Source organism: Myxocyprinus asiaticus, chromosome 20 (genome assembly GCF_019703515.2).
Source record: "Myxocyprinus asiaticus isolate MX2 ecotype Aquarium Trade chromosome 20, UBuf_Myxa_2, whole genome shotgun sequence".
Lineage (NCBI taxonomy): Eukaryota > Metazoa > Chordata > Actinopteri > Cypriniformes > Catostomidae > Myxocyprinus > Myxocyprinus asiaticus.
The window spans coordinates 43,217,334-43,242,463 of NC_059363.1; the positions used below are offsets into that span (position 1 = coordinate 43,217,334).

Sequence of the window (25,130 nt, forward strand, 5' to 3'; positions counted from 1 at the left end):
GAAAAACTCTAATAACCACTGAAATAAAAATGGACCTGAGACCAAAGCCCACACCAAAAGGTCCAACAACTGCCCTTCTCCAAACGTTATGTTATTGAAGGGCCAATAGCAGTCGCAGAACACTCTCTTCGCCAGACGATCGCCCGCTCCTGCACATCTCAAATCAAATCAAATCACTTTATTGTCACTCAACCATATACACAAGTGCAACAGTGGGTGAAAGTCTTGGGTGCAGTTCCAAGCAACATAGCAGTCATGACAGTAATGAGAAATCTCCCCGTCAGAACACTGCTTCACACGCACTCACACCCATCTCAAAAAAGTAATTCATATCACTCGTGTCTTGTATTTCAATTATTTTGAAGCCATTTGATAGTGTTGTGTGAGGAACAGACAGAAATTTAAGTATCAATTCATGTTTTCCCCCATTTGAAACTGGGGCGGGCGAGACATCTTTGTTTACATAAGCACAGCTGTGAGCACACCTGACACTGACTAAACACTTCGGGCTAAAGCTGCATGCAGGAAGCACTGCGGTGCCTGGCGAAATTTTAAACAAGGCAGGAGAAAATGTAGAGGAGAAGAAATCATGCACATTGGTTCTTGCGTGTATTGTCACTAATTTTGTTGAATGTATGTGAAGTGATTTGAGAACGGGTCATGAAATGTCAAATGTGATCGAAATAAACAAGAAATGGTGCACCCTTTTCTGGAGTTTTTATTTTGAACAAGCATTATATTCATTTGTTATTCTAAATGCATCTTGCTGTCTCAAACTTATTTGCAATATTTGACAATTATGCCATATAACTTTTTCCCTAATATTTACACTATTTCACAAAAAAATTTATACTGTTAGTTATAGTTATATAAATTATATTGTGCACAAGTTGTTAATAAACTACAACAACAAAAAAATAAATAATAATAATAATCCTCACTGTGGCATTCCACATTTATAGTCCCATTAGGGGGTGTGCCATTATCACCCTAGGTGTGGAGTACATCAATATTTATGACCATTGACACTCCCTTGCATGCAGCCTTTCTAAAACAAAAGGTGTCATATAAAAGTTAAATCAATGTAGTGTTTTATGTGAATGAATGGACAGGATGGTTTTCACAATATGTTGTAACAAAGACTCTATTATCTGCCTACTAAATCCAGCACTCTAAAGTCTTGTGAACAAATATTTATTGTGTTTTATCTCAATGTCCTTAATATATATATATTTTTTACTAATCAAGTTTAACGTGATTTTCTCAAAAATACAAACGTGTACATACATGTTGCTCACATGTTATTGTAGCACAATTTGTGCTGAATACAGTGTAATGAGACTTTTGCAATTAATATGGTGTAAGTAACTGAAATAAGCGCAAATGTCAGGGCATGTCAAAACATCTCCAGGATCCAAAAAATGCCTCAGACTCCAGAGGGTTAACTATACACACAGCAGACATAACAAAAGGTAATGGTGTGCGCTAATGTTTTTGTAACTTAAGTTACTTTTAGATAAAGAGCTAAATGCTCTCTGGTAACATGAGATCTGATTAGTTAGTCTGCGAAGGGTGCAGTACCTGGGGTCAGAAAGGGTGGAGGTTCGGGGGCGTCAGAGAGGGTGGTCTTCTCCTCTCCAGCCAGTGGCATACTCTCCCCTCCATCAAACATGCCAAACACACTAACTGTGTACTTAGTGCCAGCCCTGAGATGAGAGCAATAAAAATCAATCCTCATTCCAACCAACATATCTCTTCTATCAACCCTTGACTAATAGATGATCAATGAGAAAAAATGAAAGATTACATTAAAGATAAAAACAGGTGTAACTATGGCAATGGATCTTTAAAGGAATCGTTCAGCCAAAATGAATGAAAATTCCAATTACTCACGTCATACATATGTCATTCCAAACACATATGTGGCCTGTTCCATCATTTTGAGTCACATTAAACCAGAATCACATTTTGGCAAGGAGTTAAATTTTTCAAGCGAACAAAAAGAAACACTCATGGTGAAGTGCTTCTTTGTTCTGCACTCAGAGCCAAAAGAAGTTCGAAACAGCATTGTCATGCTGTTTACAAACATTCAGACACCAGCTACACCGCTGGGGGAGGTGTTTAGAGGAGCATTTAAATATGAGGATGCTCAAGACTACATGTGAAACATCAGCTAATATGAGATTAAAATGTATTAGCAATAACTTCATGCCTCATTTTATGATCAGAATTCACATGAGATCAGTAATAGAAGCTGTTTTAACAACTTGATGATGATCTGAAGTAATAAATATGAAGTAGATTATGTGTAATTTGTAATGTTTACCTTTTGCAGTCTTGGCGCTAATGTGCTAACACACTACACGAGGCCATAAAATGCGCCGATTACACTCTGTTATTGTAATTTATAATTACACTGATACTGCTGCAAAGATGGGTGTATAAAAGAGCGTTTATAGGCAGAATACAGAGAAAACAATGATGATAAGAGAGGCATATCTTATTTTGGGCAGATGTGTAAATGGCTTTCGGCTGCAGACAGCACACAAAGCAGCATATCAAACAACAGAGTAAATGGGAGTCAGTGGACTCTTTTTGTAGACTAAATAAACCAAAAAAAAAAAAATCACATCCCTTACAAAAATCGAGCCACCTATTTTGCCACTGATTATTTTCACATGCATATGAGCAAATTGTCCATTGTTGCCAAAGGTTTGCTGCAGGTTCACCACTACCAGTAAAGAGCTGTAAACCTCTGGAAAACATTTGCGGTGAATCACAAGCTCATTTGCATGTGAAAATAATGAGAGGTAAATTTGCAGCAAATTTGTGGCAGATTTGCAGCTAGTTTGCCAGAACGCTAGATTTTTTGTAAGGGACGACATGTTCTTTGAAAATGTCTCTACACGAATGATAGTACAGTTTGCACCGGCTTGCTAATAACACTACATGCCATTGTGTTCATGTTCGTTCTTCGATTTCCTATGAAGTGTGCAGTGGCCTTAAATCTAGAGTTCTGACAAATTGGTTGAAATTCCCCCTCATATTTTCACATGCATATGAGCTTGCGATTCACCACAAATGTTTGCCAGGAGTTTTCAGTGATTCGCAGGTAGTAGTGAACCTGCAGCAAACCTTTGGTGACAATGAATTTGCCACAAAACTCATTTGCATGTGAAAACAATGAGTGGCAAAGTGGCAGCAAATTTGCAAGGACTCTTGTTTTTTGTACATTACATAGCTTTGCTGAGGTAAACGAGGAGCGCTGATCTGAGAAGAGATGCTCTGCAGTGCTCCCGTTTAAATTGACAGCAATCGAAGTGATATGACACCGCATTTAAAAGTGAAAAACAACATTTGTAGTTTGAATTTCATGATAACATTGAATAATTTGAATGCTGAGACTTTATTATTTTTTAAAAAAAACAGAAAACCAAAACAGTCAAAAATCAAGTTATTCACCATCCTTACAAAAATCTAACTAGTCGCAAACATGCAGCAAATTTGCCGCTTGTAATTTTCACATGCAAATGAGCTTGTGATTTGACACAAATGTTTGCCAGAAGTTTGCAGCTCTTCACCGGTAGAGGTGAAACTCCAACAAACATTTGGTAACAATTTGTCGCGAAGCTCATTTGCATGTGAAAATTGTCTGTGGCGAATTTGCGGCAAGTATGTGGCAAATTTGTAGTGAACTCTCAATTTGTAAGGGTAAATTTCCCATTTTCCAAAAATTGCCCATTGCGACTTATGACTCATTTTGATGGAGCGTGTCACATATGAATTTCATTCTACCTTGGAAGACTAACAAAGATATTTAGCAGAATGTCCAAAAAAGCTCCAAAAATGACAAAAAATCACCATAAAATAACTTTTTTATGGATAAGCAGAAGTTTGATGATAATATTCCCCTCCTCCATGGCTCTGAAATCTCATTCAATTCAAATATGGCACATCCAGATGTGTTGTGTGCTGGGTTAGACGTCAACAACGAGACACATGAGAACCAATGCCAATGAAACCTAAGGCATCTTTATGCGACATTTGAAAAGATGTGGTGGAGAGTGAGATTATTAGTGATTTAAATTCCTGTCTGTTCCTCACACAAACCCATCATATGTCCTCAGGAGACTTGGAATATAGTGCACAAGTCATATGAACTAGTTTTGTCATGCTTTTTTTTTGTTTTTGTTTTTTTTCCTGGAGCTGAAGAATAACACTGGACATTCAGCAAAATATCTTCAACAGAAGAAAGAGAGGGTGCACTGTCCCTTTAAAAAAATTGCAACAGCACTACAAGGGAACAGAGCTTTTTCAAAATGTATCCTTGTTGTGATATTATGATACTGTTAATAGAAGAGCATGGCTAATTGAGAGTAGTGTAATTGCTTAAAAATCATTTTTGTGGTAAATGTGTCAAATGAAACTGTTACTGTATGAATAGAGATAACTACATGCAATTGAAAATATATGACTTCAAACAGTACCATAACTGGATCAATATATCTTTTACTGCATTGCATGTTATACCTTAGCTCTTCCAGAACCACTGTGTTGTCATAGGGGCCGACTAGCAGCTGTCCCAGGTCCACTTCATCCCCAATGGGGTGGAAAGTGACCTTGTAGCCCTTCACATCTCCAGGAGCAGGGTCCCATGTTACCCTGAAACTGGTCTTAGTGGGTTCTGAAGTTTGCAGGTTTCTGGGAGCTTTGTATAGAGACACTGAAGATAGAATATAATGTTGAATTAGAGTATGAAGTCTATAATCACCTATTCAAAGCCAGATTGCATAGAACCTTGATGCTAAACAACTTTTGCTTCACTTCAATTGATCAAATCATCAAACATTATTAATCCCATTGGTGATGTGAGATAAACTTACATGTGGTTCCTTCTCCTTGCCTTGCTCTTCCATCACCAAACTTATAGACAGGTACCACAGTGATATCGTAAGTGGTCAAAGGTTGCAGCCGTCTCAGCATGATGGTGTTGCTTCCACCTGGTGTTTTGGAGACCAACTGACGCCCATCCCCCTGTGGTTTATACAACACCCTATAATTGACAACATTGCCAGGCGCTGGTTGCCACATCACCCGCATGGTCTTTTCTGTTTCATCTGATACGGTAAGTACTCTCACAGCAGCTGACACTGGGGGAGATAAATGAAAGGGAATAACCATTTAACATGAAGTGTGTAATTTTTTTTTTTTTGTGTGAAACACTTTCTCTTAATATGCAGAGCTAACTATAATCTATCTATCTATCTATCTATCTGTCTGTCTATCTATCTATCTATCTATTTATCCATCCATTGACTGTCCACCCATCCATCGACTGTCCGTCTGTTCATCGTCCATCCATCCATCCATCTCAACCATCTATCTATCGATTGACCGACAAACCGACTGACCGTCCGTCCGTCTGTCCACCCATCCATCCATCCATCCATCCATCGCAACTATTTATATATCTATTGATCAACAAACCGACTGCCCATCCATCCATCCATTGACCGTCTATCCATCCATCCATCTCAACTGTCAATCTATTGATTGACTGACAAACCGACCTTTCATCCATCCATCCATCCATCCATCCATCCACCCACTGACTGTCTGTCCATCCATCCATCCATCTCAACTATCTATCTATCAATCGACTGACAATCCGACCGACCGTCCGTCCGTCCATCCATCCATCTATCCATCCATCCATTGACTGTCTGTCCATCCGTCCATCCATCCATCCTTCCATCCATCTCAACTATCTATCGATCAACTGACAAACCGTCCGTCCATCATCCATCCATCGACCATCTTTCCATCTGTCCGTTCATCCATCCATCCATCTCAACTATCTATCTATCGACCGACAAACCGACTGTCCATCCATCTATCCATCCATAGACTGACTGTCCGTCCATCCATCCATCCATCTATCCATCTCAACTATCTATCCATCGTTTGACCGACAAACCGACCTTCCATCAATCTAGCTACCCATCCATCCATTCATCCATCTATCCATCGACCATCCATTCACCCATCCATCCATCCATCCATCTCAACTATCTATCAATCGATCGACCATCAAACTGACCATCCATCTATTTATCCATCCATCCATCTATACATCTGTCCATCCATCCAATCCAACCATCCATCCACCCGTCCGTCTGTATGTCTGTCTATCTATCCATCCATCCATCTCAACTATCTATCTATCGATCGACTGACAAACCGACCATCCGTCCATCCATCCATCCATCCATCCATCCAACCATCCTTTGACCATCTGTCTGTCTGTCCATCCATCCATCCATCTGAACTATCTATCGATCGACTGACAAACTGTCCGTCCATCATCCATCCATCGACTGTCTGTCCGGCCATCCGTCCGTCCATCCATCCATCCAATCCAACCATTCATCCGCCCGTCCGTCTGTCTTTCTGTCTATCTATCCATCCATCCATCCCAACTATCTATCTATCGACCGACAAACCGACCATCCATCCATCTACAGTGTCTGTCTGTCTGTTGATAGATAGATAGATAGATAGATAGATAGAGGATTCTTTGACAAGCTCACATCAAAGTTTGTCTTGACAAAATTTACCTATTAAGTTATTCCGTTTGGTGATGTTAGTGGCATCTTTCAAATGTTGGGCATTACAAAACTGATTTATCCATAACTTCTTGGATCAAAAGAAAACCAAACTACCCAAATCATGAAAGTTTATCAGTCAATATAATCTTGATCCAAGGCTGTCTTGGAATCTCTAAACTGGGTGAAACCAGACATGCCGAAATGATTGTACATCATGCATAACACAGACGTTCTAAGACTGGCCATAATGTTCTCTTTTCAAGCTGTGAACTGAGAGGTTTTATGCAAGAGTGGAAAGGAATGAATTGTCAGGCTTTAAATGATCTATGGAACACTTTCAGATGGAGAGATCTTTTACAAGTTTTATGGATGGAATACAACACTTCCAAGTTTTCAAAAAAGAAAAATCACAATTCCAAAATGGCACAATGTGTTCTTGGTCCTGAAGGAGGTAAGGAACAGTGATGGCAGACATAAAATGCACAGGGCTGTGCCAAAAAAGTTTTCAGCTTCACTGCTAGACTTCTTAGACGACAGACAATAAATAAGCAGCCAGACACCAAGATAATCTGATCGAATTTAATCATAATTAATCATCATCGCAAATCATAATTGATATATCCCATGTTTGCTTTGATGATAGCGTGTACTCGAGCTGACATGGACCCCACAATTTGTGCAAAACCTGATGAACCATGTTATTCCAGCATGATTTTAAAAAGTTTCAAAGAACATTGTGTGCTTCAATGGAAGCAAAGGAATCTGACCTTTATTCAAAGACATAAATATGGTCAATGTCACAAACTTACTTACATTTGAAATAGTGACTTAGAAACAGTGCAGAATCGAAAATATTTCTCCCTCATTTTATGTCATAAATTTTCTTTATTATTTCCAAGTAAAATGGGGCAAAAATCCCAGATTTTCAATGTGGTCTCAGACTTTTGGACCTCACTGCATATAAAAAAATTCCTCTAAACTGGAATGAGTTCTCCCATTGATTTATATGTAGGAGTCTTGTAGAGTGTGTCTAAATCCTGTGTCTCCTGATAACAGAGAGCATGTGTAAATCATTAAATCAGCGACTACACACACACTCTTACACTTCCATACATTCCAGCATATGTTACCATAGCCCACTGCAATAGCATTTCAAAGAAAGAGTGGCAATGACGCAAACCTATGGCAATGACGCTATGCCCCCGCTCACGGTTGGAACTGTAAGTCAGTCTTTAACTTTTTTCCACATCAGCGCAAGACTTTCTGAATTAGAGCCTTTGTTTCCAGCATACTTCAGAGCCCCATGTCATTATATTGCTTTTGGAGAGGGGTTGGGCACATTTAAAAGAGCTATTAAACTCAGAATGAAGATACAAGGATAAAATAATACTATTTTTTCTAAAAAATCTGAGTGGCAATCATGGCGCTCAAGATGCTTGCCTGTGCAAAAATAGCCAGCACGATGCTAGGATTGTGGATGGTTGCCAGTATGTTACTATGTGGATTTTTTAATTTTTTTTTTTTTTTTTTATGTATTTATAAAAGAAAGCAATAAAAAAGGAACCTAAAAAGGTCCTCTGGGTCTCTTTGACCCGGTTCATATAAAGACATACGAGAAATCTGTAAAACAGAAATTTGGAGCATTTACTGTACATAAAATTAGTACATTTTACATTTGTAAATTTGTGAAAGGTTAGTTTTTGATGATTGTTTGGGAGAAAAATCTCTGTTCCCACATCTATCTGTCAGTGGATCACCAGCTTTCTGACAGACAGACAGCAGCTAGTGAGACAGGGGAAATTCACTTCCAGCACATGTACAATCAGCACTGGTGCCCCCAGGGATGTGTGCTCTCCCCACTACTCTTCTTACTGTATACAAATGACTGCACTGCCAAGGACCCCTCTGTCAAGCTCCTGAAGTTTGCAGACGACACTACAGTCCTCAGCATCATCCAAGATGACGATGAGTCTGTATACAGAAGAGAGGTTGAACGGCTGGCTCACTGGTGTAGTCAAAACAACCTGGAACTGAACACGCTCAAAATGGTGGAGATGATTGTTGACTTAAAGAGCCTCACCATTCTAAACAGCACTGTGGCAGCAGTGGAGTCATTCAGGTTCCTGATGTATAAACGTTGCGTATGCACAAAATTGGCATTGAAATGTGCGTAAGCAATTTCCCACAAACATATCGTGATTTATAAAAAATAAACTTGGCGTAAATATGTGTGCACCATCCGGACACTCTTGACTGTGCGTACGCACTCTTCTACTGGTGTGTGTGAATTGGCGACTCCAGCTGGACAAATAATGAACTGAACAGACTGATTATAAACTCTGATTTTCATTTAATTCACATTTAGAATAAAAAAAAAAAAACTATGTAGTTAAGCACTTGAAACAGAAGTAATCGTTAAGCCAATAAAAGGCTATATTATTTGCATGTAACTAATTAAAAAGGCATTTCAATATAAGCTGTAAAAGAGAAATACTGGTTTGGGATGTGCAGCATTTGGAGAACTTTCCCATGTCATCATAGAGAAGGAACATACAGTAACTAAAGATTTCTTAGTTTGTGATATTTTCTGTTCTATTACAATCATGTACTGAGATAAGTACAGCATTTGGATAAAGATGACCAGTAATGTGATGCACACTTGACTCTAACTGACGTGAAATTGCTCAGTAAAACAAACATTAGCTGTAAGACAGGAACTGCTGGCCACATTCAGTAGTCGAACAGATCATTGGAGAGATATGTCTTATCAGAAACAGTATTGTACAGCTGCAAACAGGTACAGCAATGCATATAAAATGCGCATCAAATGTGCTGCCTGCTCCACTTCAACCTGACCCTCATCGCAATGAAACCCTCGTTCTAGTCTAATAAAAACATTATGAAAAGTACATTTGCCATTAAGCTGTATATATATATATATATATATATATATATATATATATATACCAGTCAAATATTAAATCTTAGTAGTCCGATGATATCAGACAATGTTGCACAAAGAATTTTAAAAATTTTCATTTTGTGGGGGCCTGGGTAGCTCAGTGGTAAAATACGCTGGCTACCACCCCTGGAGTTCACTAGTTCGCTAGTTCGAATCCCAGGGTGTGCTGAGTGACTCCAGCCAAATTGGCCCGGTTGCTAGGGAGGGTAGAGTCACATGGGGTAACCTCCTCGTGGTTGCTATAATGTGGTTTGTTCTCAGTGGGGCGCATGGTGAATTGAGTGTGGTTGCCGCGGTGGATGGCGTGAAGCCTCCACACATGCTATGTCTCCGTGGCAACATGCTCAACAAGCCACATGATAAGATGCGCGGGTTGACTGTCTCAGAAGCGGAGGCAACTGGGATTCATCTTCCGCCACCTGGACTGAGGCAAATCACTATGCAACCACGAGGACTAAGAGCGGATTGGGAATTGGGCATTCCAAACTGGGAGGAAAAAAGGGGAAAAATCCCCCCCCCAAAAAAAAAAGAATTTTCATTTTGTTTCCAGTACTAAACATTTAACTTCTCAATAAAAACACACTTAAAATTATTTAAAAGATTTTCTGAGAAGCAAAATTGCTTAGGTTAGATTTATGTCTGCAAAAATAAAAACATTTTACCAAGGGATATTCAAGACATATTCTTTGAAAACAAGTTCATATCTTAATAAATAATGTTTCTCCATGGTGCAGCATCTAACCTTTGGGCACATGTGACATTTACAGTCTTATCTCTTACAACACAGTTTCTCGTACCGTTAAACGCAGTAATCACGTGTCTGGATGGTGAAATGCATATGGTAATTGTATGCAGATGAGGATATGCATTGTAAAAACAGGCGTTGTACACTCCATATCTGGATATTTTGTGGAGGAGACGGGGTGGAGAATGAATCACGTGCATGAAAGCACAATCTTCCACTAGCTGGGATTTATTAAGGGAACTATGCACAGGTTCTGGTGTACATATGGTTTTATAAATCTGAATTTTTTTGTGCGTACGCAAAATCTGACTTTTGTGCATACGCATACTATAAGGATGAAATCTATGCAAAGTTGATACATGAGGCCCCTGGGCTCTACCATCTCACAGGAACCGAAGTGGGAGACCCACATTGACTCCATTGTGAAAAAGGCCCAGCAGAGGTTGTACTTCCTTCACCAGTTGAGGAAGTTCAACCTGCCACAGGTGCTGCTGATACAGTTCTACTCAGCTATCATTGAGTCTGTCCTCTGCACTTCAATAACTGTCTGGTTTGGTGCAGCTACAAAATCAGACATCAGAAGACTACAAAGGACAGTTCGGACTGCTGAGAGGATTATTGGTTGCCCCCTGCCCCCACTTCAAGAACTGTACACTTCCAGAGCGAGGAAAAAGGCTGGAAAAATCACTCTGGACCCCACTCACCCTGCCCACTACCTTTTTGAACTGATGGCTTCTGGCCGACACTTCAGAGCTCTGAGCACCAGAACTGTCAGGCACAGGAACAGTTTTTTTCCCTCAGGCTATCCATCTCATGAACAGTTAAAACAGCCCCATTGAGCAATAATTATGTGCAATACACAGCTTAATCTATTTATATTTATCCAACATACCATACCTCTTCTGTCATTACATTCCCTTGTACTATCTGTATATAACATGTTGTTTGTGCGCTGGAAGCTTCTGTCACTAAGACAAATTCCTTGTATGTGTAAGCATACTTGGCAATAAAGCTCATTCTGATTCTGAATCTGATTCTGATTCTACTGAACTTTGATTTAACGAGCCGGGTCAATTTGACCCATCGAGATAAACTGTGGGACTCGACCGATAAGACCAATCAAGGGTTAAACGAATTATTTCTTCATGAATCGAACATCATGGCACTGTGCTTGTTGTTGCATGCAGCGAGCTCATCTCAACAGAAAAGGGTGAAAAGAGGCGTAAGACACACTGGCGCATGCTCTAAAGGTAATTCAGTAACTCACAAGATGATATCTGATTAAACGTGTTCCCAACTGTCACTAATGAAGACTAGATTTTAAATTACTGTTGCAATTATTATTATTTTGTATTATTATTTATTTATTTTTGCATTTGCGACCATATTAGTCACAGCCTGGAGCCCTGCCACTAATCATTTTAATTTACCGGGAGCTGTTTTTTGTTGAATTGGATTTTAAAATCTTTGTGCAGACATTAATTGTCCAATGATCCATACCATTGCATTCAATGCTTGTGTTCACATGCAAATTGATAGGGCAGATGGTTTATGGTACATGTCAATGGAATATTCTCACATTATATACAGTATATCAAGGATTTCTGTCCTCTCAGGGGTAGGTTACTTCAGGACGAGAGGCCCTCCTCAGATGGAGAGAGGTAAAAAGTGTATGCTGAATGAATTAAGCGGGTGGGAACGGACTTACCATCTGTCGTTTCCTCTCCATGAAGCGGTCTCCCCTCCTCCCGGCTGTAGGCAGCATACACAGAAACCTTGTAGCGGGTCTCCGGTGTCAGGCCATCCAGAACAGTGGTGGTAATGTCCCCAGGGACCGTTTTTTCGCCAGCTTCCTCTGAAAAGAGGGATTTCCAGGTGACCCGATAAAGGCGAATGTTGCCAGGAGCGGCAGTCCAGGATGCTACAAAACTGCTCTCTGTGACATCTGAAGTAACCAGGTTCGAAGGAGAACCAAGTTCTGAAAACAGAAATTGAAAAGACACAAAGGGCTTCAAAAAGATGATATTAAATGCAGAATTTCACTAAGTCTGGTAACAGAAAAGCTACTGTATACAAACGTCATAATGTATAAATCACACAATTATATTTATTTACATTGAGGGAAACAAAACTATATCATAGAATATGATGCGGTGTAATCAAAAACGACACTTCTGTCAAAACTGGAAAATATGCTGCTTAGACATGTGAACATGTTTATTTGTGTGTAAAGTAAAAACAGAAGGATTAGTTCTCCCCAGGAATAGTAAAAAATAAATCATTTACACATGTATTTTCTAAATCAAATGACTTTCTTTCTTCCATGGAACAAAAGCATATTTTCATGCAACAAAAGCATACAGTATGGTGACTATGGGCTGTCAAGCTCCAAAAAGGGCAAAAATACACCACGAGCACCACAAAAGTAGTCCATTTAACTTGTGTGCTGTATTACAAGTCTTCTGAAGCCATACAATACCTTTTTGTGAGGAAAAGAACCAAAATTTAAGGCACAAATCTTTCCTTCCACCATATCTCTCAAATTTCATTTATGCTTCATATTCAAACTCGGCACGTTGCAATTGGACACACTGACATCAAACCCGGGATGACGTGTCTTCCAGTGTCAGAAATTAACTTTTCCATTAAGGGGCAGTTATTGCCCATTGGATTTCATTTTCAGGGGCATTTTGTACTTTTATGAGGGCATATTTTAGAAATAAATAAATAAATGTTCCATGAGTCAGTATTGGATTTCAAATACTACAGTTTAATAGAATTAGATTAACCCTTTGCTAAATTGAAAGCACTACAACTACACATTATATGATGTTTTACTATGTCAATTTCATTTTTTTTTTTTTTTTTAAATGTACAGTAATTTCAAATCAGTTGATTGCAACATGCTCCAAAACAGTTGAGACAGGAGCAATTTAAGACTAATAACAATTTGACGAGTTGAAATAACAAGGCAATGTGAAACAGGAGATGTTAAACAGGTGAGGCAATCGTGTCATAGTACTTTATACTGTATAAGGAGCCTCCAAAAACAGCCTAGTCCTTCAAGAGCAAGGATCATTCAAGTCTTGTCAATTTGTTAAGAGATACTTCAGCAAATAATCCAGCACTTTGAGAACAATGGTCCCCTAAGACAAATTGGAAGGATTTGGGGCATTTCACCCTCTACAGTGCACAATATATTTAAAAGATTCAAGGAATCTGGTCAATTCTCAGTGTGTAAAGGGCAAGATGAAAACCACTTCTGAATGCACATGATCTCCGATCCCTTAGACGTCACTGTCTTAAAAAACATCATTCATCTGTAATAGATGTCATGAACATGGGCTTGGGATAACTTTATAAACCTTTGTTAGTCAAAACCACTCGCCACTGCATCAACAGATGCAAATTAAGACTTTATTATGCAAAGCAGAAGCCATACATCAACACTGTCCAGAAGCCCTGCCGACTTCTCTGGGCTCGGTCTTATCTTAGATGGAAAGTAGAACAGTGTAACTGTTTTTTGGTTCGAAGAGTCCATATTTCAATTTTTTTTAAAAACACAGCCATCGTGTTATCTGGGCCAAAGAGGAAAAGGACCATCCAAGCTGTTATTAGCGTCAGGTCCAAAAGCCAGTGTCTGTAGGGGCCAGGGGTGTGTCAGTGCCCACGGCATGGGTAACTTGCACATCTGTGAGAACACCATGAATGCAGACAGATATTACAGATGCAAATTTTGGAGGAACACATACTGCCATCCAGGACCATCTTTTCCAGGGATGTCCCTGCATTTTCCAGCAGGACAACTTCAAACCACTTACTGCCTGGATTACAAGTGCATGGCTGTGTAAGCAGAGAGTGTTGGTGCTAGATTGGCCTGCCTGCAGTCCTGACCTGAGAATGTGTGGCACATTATGAAGCACACCATACGGCAATGAAGACCCATACAATTGTGCAGCTAAAGACCTGCATAATGGATGAATGGGGGAAAATTCCATTTTCTAAACTTAAACTTGTGTCTTCAGTGCCCAAATGCTTAATAAGTGTTATTAGAAGAAATGGTGATGTTTCACAGTGGAAAACACTTGACTGTCCCAACTTTTTTGGAGCATGTTGCAAACATCTGATTTGAAATTACTGAATTTAAAACAAAAAAACAATGAAATTCACATGTTAAAACATAATATAATGTTTAGTTGTAATGCTTTCAACATAGCAAAGGGTGAATATAATTTACAAATCACTCATTTTTGTTTTTATGTTTTGTTGTAGCATTTTCATACTGTCCCAACTTTTCAGAATTGGGGTTGTATTTAAATCTCAGTCATTGTCATTCCTTTCCATGTAATCAAGCTTCCTTTCTATGTAAATGAGGCTTATTATTTATTGTGCTTCATTCACAAAATTCCCAGGCGCAATTTACTGTCAGATGAAAACAGGTGGTAAAATTATTTCTATTTAAAAGAGATGTTTGTGTACACTTTCTATCAATAATATCAGCAGTAATTTATCAAATAATTATCAAATGATGGAGAAGAGCATTATAACCTGTCACATATCCAGATGTGCGATGTAATCAAGCACGCTTTCTGCATGATAGAGAGATGATTCAGGTGGCTGGATCACAGTAGTGGTTTGATGCTGTTCAGTCCTGCCAGAATGTGTCATATACTGCATCCTCCGTTATATAGCGCACAGAATCGGCCAGCAAGAAAAATTGCATTCAGCAGCAATTTTGTGGTCGAGTTTGTGCTGTTGCCAGATCTGCATAATCCCTTTAGTAAATCGGCCACTAAACCAGCGCAGTCAGTGCAAGCAAATAACCAGCACTTTTACTGGGCACCATTTATTCTTACTGAATTCCCCCTGTATGCTTTCATTGTATGGAAAGGAGTAGCGTCAACATTCTGCTACATGAGAATAAACAATGACAGCATTTTCATTTTGGTGCGAAACTATTTCTTCAAGTGAGCATTTCTCCACCAGTCTCTCTCTGTTTAGCCCGGCGGTAGCTCCTGATTAACATGATTTACTTTGTCAGTAACGCACACACTGGAAAAGAACTCTGCAAAAACAATCTTGCTCACTGCTGCCACAAATCTGTCACCACATCTACTTTCCATTGAACACGAAACCCGATCCATTAAACACACACTGCTAAAATTGCCAATTTTTTTTTTGTACCACCTACACATATCACCTACCCTCCCTCTCTCTCTTTCTCTCAGCTATATGTTGAGTATGCCGAAGCAAAATAGAGGGACACAACCAGAAATTGTATGAAAATGTGGGAGTGCTGACAGGCTAGTGAGCTTTTATAAACGCCAGTGTGAAACTCCTTGACCACAACACCTCTCACTCTCACCAGTCATTTGTTTGGTGACATTCTGCATTGACACGGCGCAGCCACTTAATAGAGATGCAGAAATGCAATATGGTCCATGACCTTATTAATGCTGTTCTGCAGATATTGTTATTTGTTACAGCAAGATTAAAAGCAGACTTCTTTCAGGCCTCCAGATATGTTATTTTTCCTTCTTTGATTCTTGTTTTTACGTTTCATCCAAACAAAAAGTTGGTGTTAACTGGGAACAGAGGTTGTGGCACAGATGTGACCATCATGTGAATGGTTCTGTTTTTGGAAAAGTCTGGATCACATGGAAGCAACACGAATGCTCCACTGCTATTTCCTTCAGCCAGGCACACTCTCTTGACAGTGAGACAGAAAGCCTTATGTGCATTCAGGATGGAGAGACTCTACTGGTTGCTGGACTCTACAAGTAAAGTCTCCAGATCTTCCTGCTTCTAGAGAGGTGTATCGAATCCAGGTTTCCACATCACACCACATTTAGAGGCTGGACAGAACTGCGCAGTAGACATGTACCCTATCCCTCAAAAGTTTGGACACACATACTCATTCTTTATTATTACTATTTTCCACATTCTAGAATAATAGTCAAGTCATCACACTATGAAATAATTAGGGCTGTCAACTGATTAATTTAAAAATCTAATTAATTACATGATATGCCGATTTATTAATCAAATTAATCACGTATATCAATATTTGCAGAGAAAAGCACCCAAAATCAAAATATTTTAATTTGAAATAGTTAAATAATTATAAATATATACATAATAAATATAATAATTCAAATAATTTAAATACATTACATTATTTAAGCAGAGGAATAAAACATTGATTAGGCAATACAAAAAGCAGCTTTAGAAAGCAATATCTTGTTTATTTCAATATAATTGAACATACAGTCCACGGCAATCCGTTTTGCAATTAAATCTGTCAATCTGTCGAGGTAGATTATAGGGGCTTTTCTAAGGATGTGTCTATGTATACATGTGTCAGACAGACACTTTTGGAGCATCTCACTTTAGTTGCATCATGTCATAAATCCTGCGTTTTCACTAGACCCCCACATTTGGTGTGGTTTGTTGCCTGCACAGCTGCACGTTGTGCTGAATGCCCCCTGCTGATTGGGATTTTTTTTTTTTTTTGGTTTTGTAAGTCAGTCTTGTGCAGGGACAATTGATATTTGCCTGCAAAACGAATTAGAAGAATTTAAGCATAAACCTTTAGATCAAAAGATTAATTCATAAATTCAAGTGTGCCAAACATTAAAGTGGTAGCGTAGGTCAATCATTTCAATATTTAGCTGTTCATATTCATTCTGATATTCAGAGTTATTTTGGTATTTGCTGTCATTTCCAGTTTCCGCAGGTATATTATTCAATTATCACTAAAACCATAAGTCAGGGGTCGCCAAATTACGGCCCATGGGCCGAATACGCCCCTCTGAAATGTTTTGACTGGAAGTGCAAGACTGCTTTGGTAGCTTTTCATGCCAGTAAGATTGACTATAGCGTGATCAAACAGCATTCAAGTTCGTGCTGTTAAGGAGCATATCATTGGTTTCACCACTGAACGAATATGCCCCTTCACTGAAGTTCAAGCCGGTTATTTGAGTCTGAACAAAATGAGACCTCTCATTCATAAACAAACTGAATGTACTGGTACACTTGTTCGCGAACGAAATGCATGAATCAGTCATCATTAACAAGGATATTCTGAACGACTAAACAAGAGGAGGAGGCAAGTTGTTTGTTCAAGTCGGCAATGGGAAAAATGGGCCGAATGAATTATGAATACAATAAAGTGATAAAAAACGTATTACAATGGCATACGAACTTCATTGAAACTCATAATAATTTTTTTTAGGCTAGTATTGTCTTTTTTTGTATAGCTTGATAAAAAGTTATGCTCAGCAGTTCTCAGTATGACAGATATGCTTTGTTGTCATTTGTGGGGAAATGATTATGATGCTTAATCACTCTGCAGTGCCGAAGTCTCTTAGTGGAATTCTAGGTAGGCATGTGACGGTATTCGGTTATATGGTATATCATGGTAATTAACATGCACAATTTTGTTATCGTGGGCACTTCAAACTACTGTAAATAATTCCAGATACCCTTTTATCCAAATTGTTTAGATTTTTCTGATCGCACAGTAGTTTTTATTCCATCATCGAATTGACATTTACTGCATGTCTGCAGCACAAATGACACATGCGCACTCTGATGAAAACAAACCAGCGTGGAGCAGAAGCATGGCTGAAGGAGGAACGCAGCCGACCCTTTACCCGTCTTCTAATAGGGTTAAGTCGGGAGTGTGGAAGTATTTTGTGTTCCATAAAAATGCAGAGGGAGTGATGGTTTCCCTTTGTGTAAAACATGCATCAGAAAAGTGGAAGCGAAAGACGAGAACACCTCCAACATGATCGCTCATTTGCGTGACAATCAATCTGTTCAGTTCAGCGAGATACAGTTCTGCTTGTTTTTTCAAACTGTTTTTGAAAACTGAGAGACATCACTCTAAGAGACAATTGGCTAAGTGACCACTAATATGACAAAGAAAGTGAACTGTTGTTTCAATTTGCATATGTGTAGCTTGCTTTCAAGTGGCCAGAGATTAGTTTGCTAAAACTCTGGTGGTAAGCTACACTGCGGTAAAGTTAGTTTTACGTTTGACATTCAGTTTCATAACCATTAAATTCTCTGCGCATTTCATGTTTTGAACCCAAACCAGCTTAGATATACATAAACAAAATAAATAAGCTATTTAAAGAATAATACTGTGAGTAATTTGCAGTTGGTTTAACATCTTTAGGTCAAATGGTCTTGGAATTTAACTGATTTATATGAATTAATTATTATGTAAAAAAAATAAATTATAATAAATAAAATAAATAAATAAAACTCTCAAAAATAAGCCTTGTGCTATGTAAGGAATAATTTTCTGAGTTTACTGAAGTAGGTTTGACATCTTTAACTCAAACGGTCCCTGAGTTTAATTGGTTGAGAGCATTACATACATTTAAAGTTCTAAAATGATTACAAAATGTATAAAACTTATTTTCCCCAAATGGAGTCTTGTCTTATGAACGGGATATTTTTCAGAGCATTTCAATATTAGCGTGATGTTATAATGTCATATGGTTAAATTGTTTAATTGATTTATAAGGCTAATTATTATAATTTATATTTTTTTATTTAAGCCTTGTGCTATGCAAAGGATGGTTGTTTATGTATACCTAAGTTGGTTTGGGCTCATAACATGAAATGCGCAGAGAGTTTAATGGTTATGAAACCGAATGTCCAATGTAAAACTAACTTTACCGCAATGCTAGCTACATAGTAACGTTTGCGTCTTGTAGTAACAACTAAAATACAGTTGGAATCAGATAATACTAAGTCCTGTAATTTTGTATTAATTAATTAATTTATTATTATTATTATTATTATTATTGCAAATAGGCCGACAAATACAAACACAAGAAAATAAACAAACAAATCTGTATACATAGGACAAACATATATACCTGCAAGTACAAATAAAGATACATATAATTACGTACATAAAACACCATAATACTCACATCAATACGTACAAACATATATAGATAATTAAACACCTGTTTAAACCCTATAATAGTTTGTGCAGTGGCCGTTGTATGTTGTAAGGCCAGAATGTATAAATAAACTAAGTTATAAAGATTGGGATTCAGCTGCCAAGGAACTTCAGAAAAGGGTGCCAGGATTTCTCATAGGTGACTGTTTTATTTCTAAGTGTGGCAGTTAATTTCTCTAGAGTTGATGTTTCTTTTAGTAGACTGAGCCAGTGGGTTATAGATATTTTCGTTCTGTCTTTCCAGTTTAGCAATATTACCTTCTTTGCAGGTTTGGAGGAGATAAAAATAAATTATTGAATTTCCTTTATGGCATTTATGTGTGAGAGGTCTCCCAGCAGGAGTATGGAGGGGGACAGGGGGATGCTGAGGTCTAGAATCTCCGTCAACTTTCCCACGACCTCTGACCAGAATGTCTGGATATGTGAACAGGTCCAGAGGGAGTGTATGTAGTCGTCTATTGCATTATGACAGTATGAACATGTATTTGTGTTAATGAAACCCATATGGTAAAGCTTGCTTTTGGTAATGTGTACCAACCCAGTGTAATATTTTGTATTGTAATAACTGAATCTTGGGATTACATGACATTAAAAAAAGTATCTTTGCTAAATTTCAGGAGGTCTTAATCTGTATATTGAGAATTGAGGTCCTTATTCCATTTATCTGTAGGTAATGAGATCGTTGGGTTTTGAGAAGCAAGGATGTTGAATATTTGTGATGTTAGTTTAGTGGGATGTAAAATGTTTATTTTTTCATAGATTGGAGAGGTGTGGCTCTTAAAAGTGGTGGTGTTTAGTTTTTCTTTTATGGCTTCCTTTAAAGAGGCCCCATTATGCTTTTTGGGATTTCACCTTTCCTTTAGTGTGTAATATAGCTCTTTGTGCATGTAAAAGGTCTGCAAAGTTACAAAGCACAAAGTTCATGCAAAAGGGAGTTATACTCTCCCACAGACAACACTGCTCAAGAACTACAAGAAACAGCTGCATGGTAGTCCAGCCATTTCTTCCGTAAAGTATCTACGTCACTATGTAATACATTTGCATAATGCCTGCCTAAGGGCTATATTGGCCCGCCCTGAAAGAAAGGTAGTTTTAGCAGAGGCCAGGATGAGCTGGGTTAGTGTTGTCGCCATGTCAAGGAGACACTGTTTTCTTCACTGTGAAAGCAAAACCTCTTTGTTTGAACTTCCAAAGACAGACGAATTGAAGTATTAGTGGTTAAAATATATTTTTACTTCTATTCCTCAGCAGTACAACCACAACCAATGCCGGATTTTCAAGTCGGTTACCCCTGAAAGATGGTGCAGTTCCCACTTTGTTGGGACAATCTGGCGCTTCAGGTTCACAACCTGTAAGTATGCTTGATTATTTGTGGACTTATCTGCTACAGAGAATGCAAAAGTGGAGTTTTGTGTTTTAGCTACGGTGTACATCCAGTGCACAGCTGTAAGCCTCTGCTAACCTGCTAGCTAATGTTATTGTGTTGAAATAGATTTGCTAATCAGCTGCGGGCCCACTTTTACCTACAATTGTGTAGAATTATGCAGACTATTTTTCGTTCTTACTATCATGAATAGTGATCAAGCGTGGAGATGGATTTATTTTTACAAACGGTAATTTTACATCTGCAATCCACGGTAGTGCTCGGCTAACTTGCTATGTAATGTTATTGTTCTGGTAAGGGTTTACTATTGAGCTGTGGGCCAGCTTTTACCTAAAACTGTGTAACACAATGGTCGATCTCAAGAGTCTTATATACAGTAATTATATAATTACAAGCTGTGATGTTACGGCTGCTATCGGGTAGTCCACGGCTAACTTGCTCACTAACTGGGAGTAAGCCTCTGTTCTCCGTTTATAGCTCGGGTGAAATAAGTTCGGCTACACCCATTCCAGCAAAAGATGACTAACTGCACTATGTGTCTTTTACTTGAAGCTTTGTTAGGTTCACAATAATCAACAGTGTACTTGTAAGAAAGCTACAAAATTAAAACTTACCACTGTGAAACGTCCTGCTCAAGTCATGCTTTCGAAGGTGGTTTGGGTCGATCAGCTTGTTCTTCCAGACTTTCATTATTTCATTCATTATCGGACTCGGGCTAGAGCTGGTACGGCAAAAACCGACGCCACTGTTACCATAGTTACAATAGTGGGCATTACATTTCCGACACATGCTCTATGCGGTTGACCAATCACAACAGACTAGGCCAGGTGACCAGTCAGAGCAGACTGGGCTTTTCGGAAAGGGGGGCTTTAAAGAGACAGGACCTAAATCAGAGCGTTTCGGCCAGAGTATGAAGAGCAGGGAAAAGAAATGTACAGTATGAGAAAAATAATATGTTTTTTAACATTAAAGCATGTAAACCTATTCTAGTAGACACCCAAAATAAAATTATGAACCTGTAAATTAGCATAATATGGGCTCTTTAATTGTATGTACTGGTGGCGACCATAATCTGGGACACAATATTTATCTTGCAATTGTTAGAAAGTCATGAGCAGATCATTCTCAAAGATGTCACCTAGGTTGGATATTCCTCTTTCTTTCAGTTTCGGCAAGAGAAAAGTTTTTGTTGATGGTGAACATATTATTATTCCATAATGGTGACAAAAGGGATGGTGAGGGATTATTTTGTAAGAGATTGTTAGCTTTCCACCAGGTTAATAGTATTGTATTAATGGTAATAAATTTAAAGCGACTATGTTTCTTAATGGATTTCTCAAGAAAAACGATATTTCTTAGTGGTATTTCTTGGTTTATTGATTGTTCTATGTCTTTACATGCTAGATTTCCATCACTGGAACAGTGTTTGATATATTGTAATTGAATGGTTAAGAAATAATGGTAAAATGCGGTGCATTGAGCCCTGCAAGAGATTTGGGTTTCTGTAAGGTAGTTAGTTTGATTCTAGACTTTTTCCCTTTCCAGTAAAATGTATTAACTATGGAATTAAGAGTGGAGCCTGAAGGTGGATGAACTGGCATCATGGAAAGGAGTTTTAGATAAGATATTATCATTTTATCATTATCAAGTCATTTTAACCGCAGATATTCTGCCCATTATGGAAATGGGAAGCTAATTCCATCTTTCCAGGTAATCTATGATTGTCTTTAGCAAGGGGGTGAAGTTGAGTTTAAAAAGTTTAAGATTTTATGAGATATGGATTTCGAGATAGAATAGAATGGACTGATTTCTTAAAGGGAGATTTTCAGAACCCAGCATCCCATTTAAGTGTTGTCAGTGGCAGAATTTCAGATTTTGACCAATTGATTGACCTGACACCATGCTAAATGAATTTGTTAATTTGTGAATAGCCAGGAGTGATCTTGATAGGCTTGTTACGTAAAATAAGATGTCATCTGCATATAGGCTTATGTTGTGGTGGTATGATTTAGTCTGAAGGCCCATTATCGTTGGGTTTTGTCGAATTGAGGCTGCGAGGGGTTCAATGTAGAGGGCAAATAATAGGGGAGAAAGTGGGCATCCCTGTCTGGTACCTTGGAATAATTTAAATGGTTTGGAAATAAGTCCACTGGTTATAACAGATGCAATAGGAGATTAGCATAATAATTTGATCCCGTTTATAAAATATTTACCAAATCCAAAGTGATTAAGAGTGGAAAAGAGGAATGGCCAGCCCACCTTATCAAATGCCTTTTCTGCATCTATGGATGCGATGATACATGGGGTTTGGGGTGGTATGAAGAGGTTGTATCATCTGCTAGATGTATTATATTAAATAATCCGCACATGTTATCTGACAAATGTCTTTTTTTAATGAATCCAGTTTGGTCTGAGTATATCAGTGAAGGGATTACGGTCTCCAGATGGATGGCTAAGGCTTTGCTTATCATTTTTATGTCTGTATTTATAAGTGATAATACTGCTAGAACACTGCAACAAGTCTTTATTTGGTTTTAATATTAGGGTGATTAAGGCTGTATATTCATATGTTTTTGGATTATACCTGTACATAAAATATCTGTGATCATCCTGAAGAATAGAGGGGAAAGCGTGTTCCAAAATTGTTTATAAAACTCGGCTGGGCAGCCATCTGGTCCTGGTGATTTATTGTTAGGCATAATGTCTAATGCTTTCTTAAGTTCTTGTATTGTTATTTGTTGTTCTAAGCTGTCTGTTTGGGATTTAGACATGGAATGAAGTAAGATGTTCCTCAGGAAGTTTTCTGCTTCTTCAGTTGTCGACTTATGGTTGGGAGTGTATAAATTGTAATAAAAGAATTTGAATGTCTCAGTGATCGATTGGGGGTCTTGTGTAATGGTGCTGGAAATATTTTGAATTGCCATTTAGTAGATTTTTCTTTCTGTTTTTTTAACTGACTTGACAGTAACTTTCCTGTTTTGTCTCTGAATTCATAGTGCTGTTGTTGCAATTGAAGAAGGGAGTGCTGTATAGAATGCAATTATTTTGCCTCTAATTACCACTTTTGCAGTTTCCCATTATGTAGATGCCAAAATGTCAGGTGTATCATTAGTCTCCATAAAAGATGCCTATTCTCATTGAAAATAGTCAACAAAGATATGTTGAACTGCCATCTACCTGTAGAATTTATGGATGATTTGGTTAAGTATGTAATCCTTATTGGATCATGGTCTGAGATTGTGATATTGCTAATAATAGGATCGATGATTTTATGTGTGATAGAGTAATTGGTAAGGAAGAGATCTATTCTTGAATATGACTTGTGATGTGGAGAGTAGAGTGAGAATTCTTTACAGTCAGGTTTATGTAGTCTCCAAATATCTATCAATCCATAATCTGACATATACTGAGAGATAGTGGCTGACAAGTGGTTGGGTCTATGTTTAACTGCTGGATTGGAGCGATCTTATTGTGGGTTGAGAACAGTGTTAAAATCACCCCCTAAAATGACAGAAGCATTTGGAAAGTTAGCTAGTTCTGAAAATAAAGAGTGGAAAAAGGATGGTGTGTCTGTGTTTGGACCATAAACATTTGCTATGGTAATATTATCTTTGTCAATACTGCCATTGATAATAATATATTGCCCTTCTGGGTCTGATATAGTTGTGTTATGGAAGTATAGGATGCCTTTCTTGATTAAAATATTAGGAACACCTAATTTTTTAGAGTTAAATGTAGCATGGTAATACTGCCTAATCCACCCATTGGTTATTTTTTGAGATTCTGCCTCTGTAAGGTGGGTTTCCTGTAGTAGGCTAATATCAGAATTCGTTTTGTGTAGATATTTCAGTATTTTAGTTCTTTAGCTGGGGAGCTGAATCCTCTGATGTTCCATGTGAGTATTCTAATAAGCTGAACTATTCAGACCATTTAACTGTTGTATAAGCCTACTTGTTAAGAGTTGAATTCTGGTGTAAATATACAACATACAAGATATGTATTTAGAAAGGTGTTTAGCAACATATAGACACTTGTAAACAGACAGACAAACAAAGGTGTGTGTGTGTTGTGTTGTAAACAAAAGAGGAGAGTCCCAACGCTGGGGAATGAGCGTGGGGATAAACGAAACCAACATCAGACGAGGAGAACACTCAACACAGTAAGTATAACCAGGTAAGTATCAACAAACTAGGGAGTCTGTAGTCACAGGTAGAACATAGATGAGAGGTCTGGAGTCTCTGAGATAATAACGATGAGAACAGACCTAGAGTGTGAGTGAAGATATGCAGTCCTTGATTAGCCCCTAATTGAGTGCAGGTTCATGTGATCAGCACTCAGGGGAGAGTGAATGGAGTGTGTCGGCAGTGAGGGAGATAGAGAGCAAGAGCCTGGTGGATCCGTGACAGTTAGGATCTAGCCTATATAATAGAAAGATCCTGTAGAATGTG

The 25,130-nt window shown here is 38.3% G+C and overlaps 1 protein-coding gene across 4 annotated transcripts in view; it reads right to left on the minus strand.

Moving 5' to 3' along the window:
• The window catches only part of LOC127410922 (collagen alpha-1(XII) chain-like), a 164,242-nt gene that overhangs the window by 98,349 nt on the left and 40,763 nt on the right, over positions 1–25,130 (minus strand). For 3 of the 4 annotated variants that reach the window (XM_051646171.1, XM_051646169.1, XM_051646168.1), the window contains 4 exons: positions 12,024–12,293; positions 4,884–5,150; positions 4,531–4,723; positions 1,582–1,706 (listed from right to left, as the gene is read on the minus strand). The exons of the other annotated variant lie outside the window; for it this stretch is intronic. In XM_051646171.1, coding sequence (XP_051502131.1) covers positions 1,582–1,706; positions 4,531–4,723; positions 4,884–5,150; positions 12,024–12,293 — 855 coding nt within the window. The remainder of the gene's footprint in view (positions 1–1,581; positions 1,707–4,530; positions 4,724–4,883; positions 5,151–12,023; positions 12,294–25,130) is intronic. 4 annotated transcript variants of the gene reach the window in all.